At 38.5% G+C, this 10,284-nt stretch overlaps 1 protein-coding gene across 1 annotated transcript in view; it reads left to right on the forward strand.

Annotated features, from left to right (window-relative positions):
• The window catches only part of Pla2r1 (phospholipase A2 receptor 1), a 128,724-nt gene extending 118,812 nt beyond the window's left edge, over nucleotides 1-9,912 (forward strand). The window contains exons 24-30 of the mRNA XM_004629979.2: nucleotides 405-643; nucleotides 2,782-2,950; nucleotides 4,207-4,347; nucleotides 5,106-5,222; nucleotides 6,621-6,797; nucleotides 9,386-9,418; nucleotides 9,532-9,912. Of these exons, the coding sequence (XP_004630036.1) occupies nucleotides 405-643; nucleotides 2,782-2,950; nucleotides 4,207-4,347; nucleotides 5,106-5,222; nucleotides 6,621-6,797; nucleotides 9,386-9,418; nucleotides 9,532-9,746 (1,091 nt within the window). The 3' untranslated portion in view covers nucleotides 9,747-9,912. The remainder of the gene's footprint in view (nucleotides 1-404; nucleotides 644-2,781; nucleotides 2,951-4,206; nucleotides 4,348-5,105; nucleotides 5,223-6,620; nucleotides 6,798-9,385; nucleotides 9,419-9,531) is intronic.
• Nucleotides 9,913-10,284: the final 372 nt, after the last annotated feature.

Consider the following 10,284-nt stretch of genomic DNA (forward strand, 5'->3'; position numbering starts at 1 on the left):
ATATATGGACTCGTAATGATCCGCCTGTTTACAGACTCCCAAGAGCTGGGATTACAGGCGCGTGCCACCACACCCAGTCTCAATTGCCCTCTCCGCACCCCAAAAGCAGGACTGGCAAGGCAGGCCCAGGGATTGAACCCCCAGCCCCTGCACCTGCTTGTAGGTGCTTTAATCCGGCTGGCTCTATATTTATATTTTTAAATAAATCTATTTATTAAATTCCCTAAGTGTTCTCATTCTTTAGCATGGTGCATGCTGTCAGGTAATGTCTTCATTTCAAAGTAGTCAGTTCTGGAAGAAAAATTTCCTGATCAATATGGGTCATAGTGACAAGGGTCCCTAGGTTTTATTTTCTTCTTTCTTATCAGATGCTATGAAGGCTTTTGTTCTTGTTCTTGTTCTAGATACTTCTGGACACCTTGTAAATATATCAGATATATTTCCAATCCCCAGTACCTTAGAATACGGAAACAAAGTTTACAAAATAATTAATGCAAACATGACTTGGTATGCGGCAGTAAAAGCCTGCCTGATGCATAAAGCAGAACTTGTCAGCATTACCGACCAGTACCATCAGTCCTTCCTCACTGTGGTCCTCAGCCACCTACGACGTGCCCATTGGATTGGACTATTCACCCCTGATGTAAGTGTCCTAAATCTTTGGAGCATCTGTGCGTACGTGAGCTTCACATCTACCTCCTTAGTGACAGGAGGCAGCCACAGAAATGAGCACAAAAACTAATTTCCTAACAGCAGTAAATTTACGGTTTTGATACTTGGTTTACACAAAAGCTGCTAACTAGCCTCAAAACGAGCTGTCTATGACAACACAACAAGAATGTCCATCTTTCTAAGATAAACATCAACTTGCTTAATTTTCTTTTTCTTTCTTTCTTTCCTTTCTTTCTTTCTTTCTTTCTTTCTTTCTTTCTTTCTTTCTTTCTTTCTTTTTCTTTCCTTTCTTTCCTTTCTTTCCTTGGTGTTTAGTACAGAGTGTACAGGGTCTCACTGCATAGATCGTACTCCTAGTGATCCTCCTGTTTACAGCCTCCCAAGGGCTGGGATTACAGGCCCTCACCACCACGCACAGTCTCAATCGCCCTCTCAGCGTGCCCCAAGGATGAGGCCGGCACTGCACACCGAGGATCGAACCCCCACTGCTGTGCTCTGCCTAAGCAGGCGCTGTAGTCTGCTGAGCTATCTGGCTGGCCCAACTTGCTTAATTTTTAGACTTAATGCTCCTCTAAAGTTCTCGGAACACTTCCTAACACCCCCTGAACCCTGCCACATCTATGCGTCAGAACACATCTTGAACTTAAGCACTGTGTGGGGGTAATTTGTTATACAATGGGAGTTCCCAAGAAAAATGACCCATGCTTCCTGCTTAGAAAGTTGATTGGTAATCAATTCAGTATCTCTTGAAAGTTAACATGTGCGGAGTAGGTTTTGTTTTCTAGTAGTGGGATTTGGAGGGTAAGATTTTGTTTTCTGGTATTTTTAAATAAAAGTATTACAAAATACAGTAAAAATTAAACACAATTCTATCTTGAACTCTAGTTCCACTCCCCTTGTAAGCAATTTTTTGTGTGCCATCTAGAAATTAGCTGTGTATCCACATTTTGCACATGTAATAGAGAAATATGGACATTCTGTTTTAAATACAAATGAGATCATATTGTGAATGTGCTCCTTAAATTTGTCTTTCTATTTAATGTGTCTTCTGTAATTTTCCTCCTGAGCACATAAAAATTTCATGCACCCTCTGGAGGTAGGACATAAGAATATACTGTGTCACAATTCATTGAAACGTTCTTGGGGCTAGGGAGATGGCTCAATGGAATAAGCGCTTCCCTGGCAAGTGCAAGGGCCTGAGTTCAATCCCCGGTTCTGCAAAAAAAAAAAAAAAAAAAGAAAGAAAGAAACATTCTCCTTTGAATACATGTTTGCACAACAAAAAGTATTTGCAAAGTTAGGATAAGTTTCCAGAAGTGAAATTGCTAAGCACACTTAAATTATACCAAGTACTGTCAAATCATCCTCCAAGAGTTTGTACACTTGTATACACTATATAGTAACATCTAGTTTCTGAGTTTTGTTTTTTTGTTTTGTTTTGTTTTGTTTTTTGTTTTTGTTTTGTGAGACCCTATGTAGTTCAGGCTGGCCTTGAACCCACTATGTAACCCAAACTGGCCTCGAACTTCAGCAGCGCTACTGCCTCAGCCTCCCAAGTGTTGGCATCACAAGAGTAGCTGCCATGTCTGGTGTCTTATTTAGGGTTTTTCACATCCTTATTAGCACACAATATTATCAGTGTGTTAATCTTTGCCAGTGGAATGAGTGAAAGAATGGTATTGTACAGTTTTTATTGTATTTTTGTATCAGTCAATATTACTGAATGGTCTCTGGATTTTGTATGACTTAGATTATGCATCAAGTGTATTTTTTAAATTTAGCTAAATTTTCTTTAACATTGTTATGTTTTCAATCTTATCTTGAATTATTGATTAATCTGGAATTAATTGTGGTGTAGAAATGCAAGGTTTTGATATGTTTCCCTCTGATTACTTACTCAGAAATTATGGTGGCAAGAATTTGAAAGCCAAAAAAAGATGTCACTTATGGAACATAATTCCTTTTGGTCAGGCTGATTCATAAGCTGTCTTACTGAAAAAAAAAATTATGGAAATAAAAATCTGTGTGGGAAACATGGGATGCTTTGGCAGCCCAGGTAGCCTTGCCAGCAGCAACCCAAGCAAATGATGACCCCATTTCCCTCCACAGAATGGCCGTAATTTTGACTGGTCAGATGGCACCAAATCCTCTTTCACTTTTTGGAATGAAGAAGAGCCATCCTTCCTCGGTGATTGTGTTTTTGCTGACACAGATGGACGTTGGCATAGTGCAGCCTGTGAGTCATTTCTGCAGGGTGCCATTTGTCATGTGCCCACTGGTAGGTACATTATATTCAACTTGAAAATATGTCCTGTGTAAGGATGCACTGGGGGGGGGGGGGGGGGGGGGGGGCGGGGCGGGGATGAGTTGTGAGAAGTCTCTCCTCTGGTCAGTGGATATAAAGACAAATGACTGTTGTTCTAGGCCTGGTTTTCAAATAAGATAGCAAGTGCTGGAGGACTCCTCAAGGAAAGAATGCATTGTAGCCATTTGGGGAAGCGCAGAGGGCTTCTTGAAGGACATGGCAGTGCAGATGGGCCTTGAGACAGTGAGTTGTAAATAGACAATAATAGAACATCCTGAAGCATTCTTAGGAGAAAAGCTGAGACAAAAACAGAGATGGCGAGATGGGGCATGTGTGAGGCAAAGCTGGTGCTGAGATTTTCCTACATCACAGGTTACAGGTAAGGGAGAGAAAGACAACCAGACTAGAAACAAACAACAGGAACATGCACAGAGAACTGTGACTGAGGATTTGATTCACTGATAATCAAGATTTATTGTGCCTATCAGAATATATAATATAAATAATTCTGTTCCTAATGTGCTATAAAACCTGCTCTTCCCTTTTTGAAAACAATAAATTCACTGAGTATCTGGGAAGTCCCAGGAACTAATGCATTCTAGCTTCTAAAATTGTAAAAGTGTTAGCTCGCTTTATGAAAACAAACAAATAAAAAACCTGCATGCAGGGTAATGTGCCTACAGCCACACATAGCAAGTGGCGGAGCTGGGATCTCAGCATAAATGTGTCTGACTGCCTTGCTTACTGCCTGATGTAAAGTTCCCTCAAGTTTCTTTTATTTGATGATAAGATACTTTATTAAATGCATTATTTTCTCACATAGATTTATTAGTAAGAGTTTTTGTTAGACTCTATGATACTCAGCACTGATAGAACGTAGCTCATTCATTTGGAAATCCCTTTGCCAGCATCATTTTGCTGCCACTATTTCCAGAAATCACATTTTCCAGATATCCCAACCTTGTTGTAAACATGACCCAGTCAGGACTTCAACTGAGCTTGCAGAACTATGCTTCAGTATACCTTGCTGTGCTTAGGTGAGGATTGCTTCTGCCAAAAATGCTGAAAACTGGCTAAAGTTTTATAATCATTTAATTTAAATCTAATCTTTCAGGGCATTACCATGAAAATCTTACTACCTTGGTCTTTCATAGAATATAATGCAATGTTTTATTTTAATAGACAAACCCCACCTCCACCCTGAAATTATAACTGGTTTTTCTTTATAGAGACAAAACTATTTGAACAACCAGTGTTGTGCTCAGAAACATCTATACCCTGGATAAAATTTAAGAGTAATTGCTACAGCTTTTCTACAGTCCTAGACAGTATGAGTTTTGAGGCTGCTCGTGAATTTTGCAGAAAGGAAGGTAATTCTTTTGTGATGATAAAATGCTTTCATGTGCTCTCTCTTGACATTTCAGTAAGCAATGTGGTTTCATCGTGTATCTGATTAGTGACATTAAAAGTAACAGGAAAACTACTAAAAAGTGCATATTATTGAGTTTCTTTATTTAAGGGGCAGCTAATATATGCAACTATATATATGCAATATATGTCCAATCTAGAATTTGAAAATATAAAATAATTTTTCAATATATTGCACTTTTCCAAAAAAATTCCTTTCGGGCCGAGGAGATGGCTCAGTGGAACAAGCGCTTCCCTGGCAAGCGCAAGGGCCTGAGTTCAATCCCCGGTTCTGAAAAAAAAAAAAAAATTCCTTTCAAATGCACTGAATTATGAATTTCCAATGTTCTCTAAAATTAATACTTCTTTTATTTCTTAAGCATAAGCCTATATCTTTTTAATAAGTATGGTTTTGCTTTAAAGTTATAATCAAAAATCATTTATTAATGAGGGAATTTTGGGGTTGTGTGTTGTGTGTATCAGAGCTAGATCACATACTTAGCATGTATGAGGCTCTGGTTGGCCTCCCAGGGTCAAGTGCACATGCCCATGCACACACACATACACATATACACACATGCATATACACAAACACACATAATGGAATTTTTGCCTCTTTAAGTCCTGAACTATACAAGTAATGGTACAGGAAACATTTTTTTTTAATTATATGTTTGTATAAGCACAAACACTTGCTCATTTGCTATTTTCTCTTTTGCAGGATCTAATCTGTTAACAATCAAGGATGAAGATGAAAATTCCTTTCTCCTGGCAGAGCTCTTAGCTTTTGGTTCCTCTGTCCAGATGGTTTGGTTGAATGCTCAACTTGATAGTAACAGTAAGGAATTTGAAAAGAGATGGGGAGAGGGCATAAATACAGGGCTGTTAACACTGGTGGTGGTGGGCTGGAGAGATAGCTCAGTGGACTAAAACGCCTGCTTAGGCAAGTTCAGAAATCACGGTTTGATTCCCAGCACCACATGCCAGGTGTGGTGGCGCTTGCCTGTAGTCCCAGAACTTGGGAGGCTGAAAGCAGAAGGATCACTGCGAGTCTGAGCTGCATAGTGAGACCCTGCAACAACAAAATACACTAAAAAAAGGACTGGTGATAATGGCATCTGTGAGCCAGAAAATTCTCACTGGACACATTTGCTGGGAAGAAAACAAACAAACAAACAAAAACCCAAAACTAACGTGAATCCTTAAGCATTTTTCCAAAAACAACATTGTTGTCTTCTTTATGCCCTTTTATCCTTTGAAATAATCCCAGAAAAAGATATCAAAACAAACAAACAAGTATGGCTTTATACTGACTGTGAGGATGCTTGGCTGGAACTCTGTCCAGAGACTCAGTCGCAGCACACCACAACCCTACTGACTTGAAAATACCCCAGCTTCCGAAGAGTTATAAAAGCACAGCAGAGTTATGGAAGTGTTGCAGTCATAAATTGCACTATTAGAATTCTTATTTGCTGCTCATAGAAATCAGAGTTTGTAATAAAAGAAAGCATGGTGTTCTTTTCTTTATGTAATTGATGGCTATATTGAAAGGTATTACTTATAAGGAAGATTATTTTAATTGTCATGAAGAGCTTGCTGCAGTGGTATACCAGGGCAGGGGGTGAGCCTACCATTGCAAGGAATATTTTAAAACTGACATTATTTAGAATTTCTAGCAGATGATGATAGTAAAAGGCAGGCTGACTTTTAGATAATTTTATTGTTAGAGTTCTTTTCAGACAGTGCGCCCCACGCACACCTTGTTGCCTATGCCCATGATGGACTCTCTCACTGTCCTCCTCCCTAGGTATATTATTGGCTTCTTATTTAAAATGCAGTGTAAAATTCTTTTAGAGAGTGAGTCACTTTGTAATGATGTAGCTGTAGAACTTCAAAGGATTCTTTCTTTACATTGACTTTCATTTAGCAAACGATTTCTTTAAGTTGGTTAAAAATTACGTAGTACATTTAAAAATTCAAGCTGTTATGTTAAAAAAATGATATCTAACTAAATGAGAACCATATATCTAAATTAAATAAAGGGTTGTTCACAAGGTAACTTTGTTAATACCTACCTGTTAATGTTGGGTTCAAGACAATAAGTATGGAGGTAGGCAGATGCTTCCAAAAGAATCTTATTAAACTTGGGGGGTACTTTTTATGGTTCTTCATCTCACACTTAGAACATCTTATAATCATGCTCATTACTCATAGTAATTCTGTAGTTTTTCCACAGATGAAACGATAAAGTGGTTTGATGGAACGCCCACAAACCAGTCAAACTGGGGCATTCGGAAACCAGACCTGGAGCCCGCCAAGTCCCACCAGTGCATTGCCCTGAAGATTCCTGAAGGAGTGTGGCACTTATCTCCGTGTCAAGACAAGAAGGGGTTTATATGTAAAATGGAGGCAGGTTGGTAACATCAGTGGATAATTCTTCATTTCAGTTGTACCCTGTTTACTGACAATCTACCACTTTAGTGTTTAAGGGTTTTTGCTAAATCCACACATTCAGAGGTTATTTGATAGGCTCTGACATTATCATTTTATTCTATTGCAAACAAGCCAGAGACTATTCAGCCCCCTTTCTTCCACTGATATGAAAGAAAAATCCTTATAAATGCAAAGACTCTATGACTTTCTTGTGATATACTGGCTTTAACTGAACAGGTAAAAAGGAGTTTACCTCAAGCAAAGAGAACTAGAACTTAAATCAGCAACTTTCATTAAAATGATGCTACTAAGAATGCTAAAGTTTCATCTTCAACCTCAAGAAATTGAATCTATATAGTTGGTATATATTTTTGTGAACAAGTATATGTGATTCTCTGTTGGAAGTAATCATAAAAATTATATTTAACTTCATTGTGAACAGTATACTTAGTATATACTGACAAAGTTAATTTTAGAAATATAAGCCAGAGATTCAAGTCAGCTGCAAACAACAACAGAGAAATCTAAAACAGGATGCTATCTCAGTTATTTTTCTCTCATTACTCAGACAAAATACCCAACTTCCAAAATTAAGGAAGGAAAAGTTTATTCAGCTCACAGTTAGTGGAGGTTTCAGTCCATATTCGGCTGGCTCCAAGGCAGACTGGCACATGGCAGAAGTCAGCAGTTCATGGCAGTGAAAAAACAGCAAAGAGTAAAGGGAGGAGCAGCAGATTCAGCAGCTAGCAAGCCTCTCTACCTTCCTTATACTGTATTCAAGCTATCTGCCCCAGGGTAGATATAGCATTCACACCCATAATTCCAGCATTGGGTCATGAATTAATCACAAATGCTAGAAGTCACCCCACGACTACATGAGGCTTTGTGGGAACAACTAGACACAAACCGTAACAGACGCCAAGAAGGATCATGAGTGGTGGGAAGGTATTTATAATAATCCAAATATAGTCTAGATGATATTACATCAGGAAGGAGAGATTGGTGGTCCCTGGGCTGCTGAAGAAGTCTCTGGACATGAGGCTCTGGAATCTCAGAGGATGAAGGGAATTGTAGATGCTGGAACAGAAGCAGAGCAAAGGCCTAGAATAGCCAAAGGCAGCAATGAAGAATGAGTTTAGGCTAGAGAAGAAGGATCCTATTTGGAGTGATGAAAATATAACTGACCAATGAGGCAGGTTCAAGCCACAGAGACAAACAGGTTGAGCACCCTGGTGGAGGAAACCGGAACCCACTGTATGCTCTGTGGCTACCTGCAATGCAATTGCACTTACCCAGTGTGAAGATCAGCATGTGTAATCTCAGTGATAGAACTTAAAAGGAGGGGACAAACAGAAGGGGAAACTCATCAAGATTGGAGTCTGATTAGACAGTTGGAATGAAGGGAAGAAAATCAATCTGTGAGTGTGTGCACCAATGTTTGAAACCCAAGCAGCGTCAGTATTAATTGTGTGTAAGAAACATGACTGAAGCTAACCAATGGTATGTCCAAGTTATGACCAGCATCTAAGTATCAAGAACAAATCAGAATCATGATGTCCTGTTATATGTATAGGATTTCAAAGTATTTATATAATACATGACCCCTCTCTTATCCTCACAGCAACTTCCCAAGGTAATGGAACAATTAAAATATCCCCACGTTATAGATGAGGAAAATATTTGTCCAAACTGAGTCCACATGAAGGCCTGCACTGCAGATTTCCTAAGAGCTCTTTCTCTTTGCTTATCCTGAATGTAACTTTTAACAGTCTTTAATACAGAAGTACTTTCATGCACAATAATGTTTCAATAATTTAATGCCAAATTGTATCACATTATTTTTATATTACAAAACCAAAGTTTTTTAAATGTAGTTTGCTATTGATAACACAGTAATATTTCTTACATGTCTTTGGAGTGAGAGCAGAGCATCGAGGTATCTCCTGCTCTCACAGATGTATTCATCGACTTTCTCTGGATCATCCTCTGCGTCTTTCTCAGGGCTTGACTTTGATCAAAAATTGCAGAGTTCAAGTTTGAGATAGTCCACTTGAAAGAGATATATGTGCACAACAGAAAGTCCTAAAACAGGGGGAGGTATTATCCATTTCCTAAGATTCTTTAGCTGACAGAGGTAAGAAGATGCTGGTTATAAATCCTTGCATGGAGCCAGGCAGGTTATTCTTGCTGGAAAGAATCTGCAATAGATCCCCAAAAATCTTTATTTTACTTGTATTTCTATTGCACAACAGTGCTGAGACTTGATGAAAATTCTTTGACTAAAAAAACTGAGTGTATATTTGTGAGCACTAATAATAAAAAAACCCCTATAAATTCAGAGCCACTTTAGGCTGTAGGGACCATATGGTCTCTGTTGTTCTGGTATTGCTTTATGGAGACAGTAAAAGATAATACATAAATGAGTAAATATGGCTGAGTTCCAACAAGACATTATTTATAGAAATAAGTGGCCAGATTTGACCCAGGAGCCATAGTATGCTGAACCCTGCTATATGTAGTGACATGACTTTGCTGAAAACCTTAATTAGAATTTTTTATTGATTTTAGATATTCACACTGAAAAGGAGCTTCCAGGAAAAGGTAGGCTGGGAAAACTTGTTTTTTTTCTTAGAAATAATAGAATAGCAATTATGTGACATTAGCTCTATGACTGCAGTGTCACCAAGATCTTCTGTTTCTTCATGTTCTTTCAGAGCCCAGTCACAGCGCTGTTCCTCTGGCAATTGTACTGACACTGATAATAATCCCGGTCATCTCCACACTTTCCGTCTACGTCTACAAGTGGAATAGTAGCTTCTTCCGGAGACTTGCAGGGCTTGGGAATCCTTACTGTCCTATGACCAGCTTTAGTACGGTACATTTAGAGGAAAATATTGTCATCTCTGATCTTGAGAAGAGTGACCCATGACAGGGAAGTCTGAGAATACGTCAGCCAGGAAGCTGAATAAGGAAGACCCAAGCAGTGCTGTCTGTGTTTCTCTTGTACCAGGTGCCCTTAGAATGTGAACAGTCTCACTGCTTTAATTATTCTTAAAGTAAGTAATAGTCTTTAATTAAAACCATTATCACATGGATTTTGATTTATTCATTTCCTTAAACTGATCCATTGTTAAAAAGGGCACTTTTCAGAAAGAGGTATTAAGGGAAACTTTAATGTGTGGGAAAACTCACAAACCAATGTGAATAACAGTTTTTGCATTAATAAGTTCTAACTAAAATGTGGGGGAAATTTTAAGACTAATCTGGTGCCTATTCAAGTAAAAAAGAGAAAGAAGAAGCAAAACAAATTTTAAATCTTTTTTTATATATATGAGAAGAAAAGGCTTCTGAAATGGTTTTCTGTTTGTTCTAATTTAATCATTCTCATAGCCAGGCTTGGAAAATACCAATTTCTAAGTTAAAACTCAGATTCTGAGCCAAGCCTGGAGACACATGGCTGTAATCCC

The sequence above is a fragment of the Octodon degus genome, unplaced genomic scaffold (genome assembly GCF_000260255.1).
Source record: "Octodon degus isolate 3935 unplaced genomic scaffold, OctDeg1.0 scaffold00032, whole genome shotgun sequence".
NCBI classification, from domain to species: Eukaryota; Metazoa; Chordata; class Mammalia; order Rodentia; family Octodontidae; genus Octodon; species Octodon degus.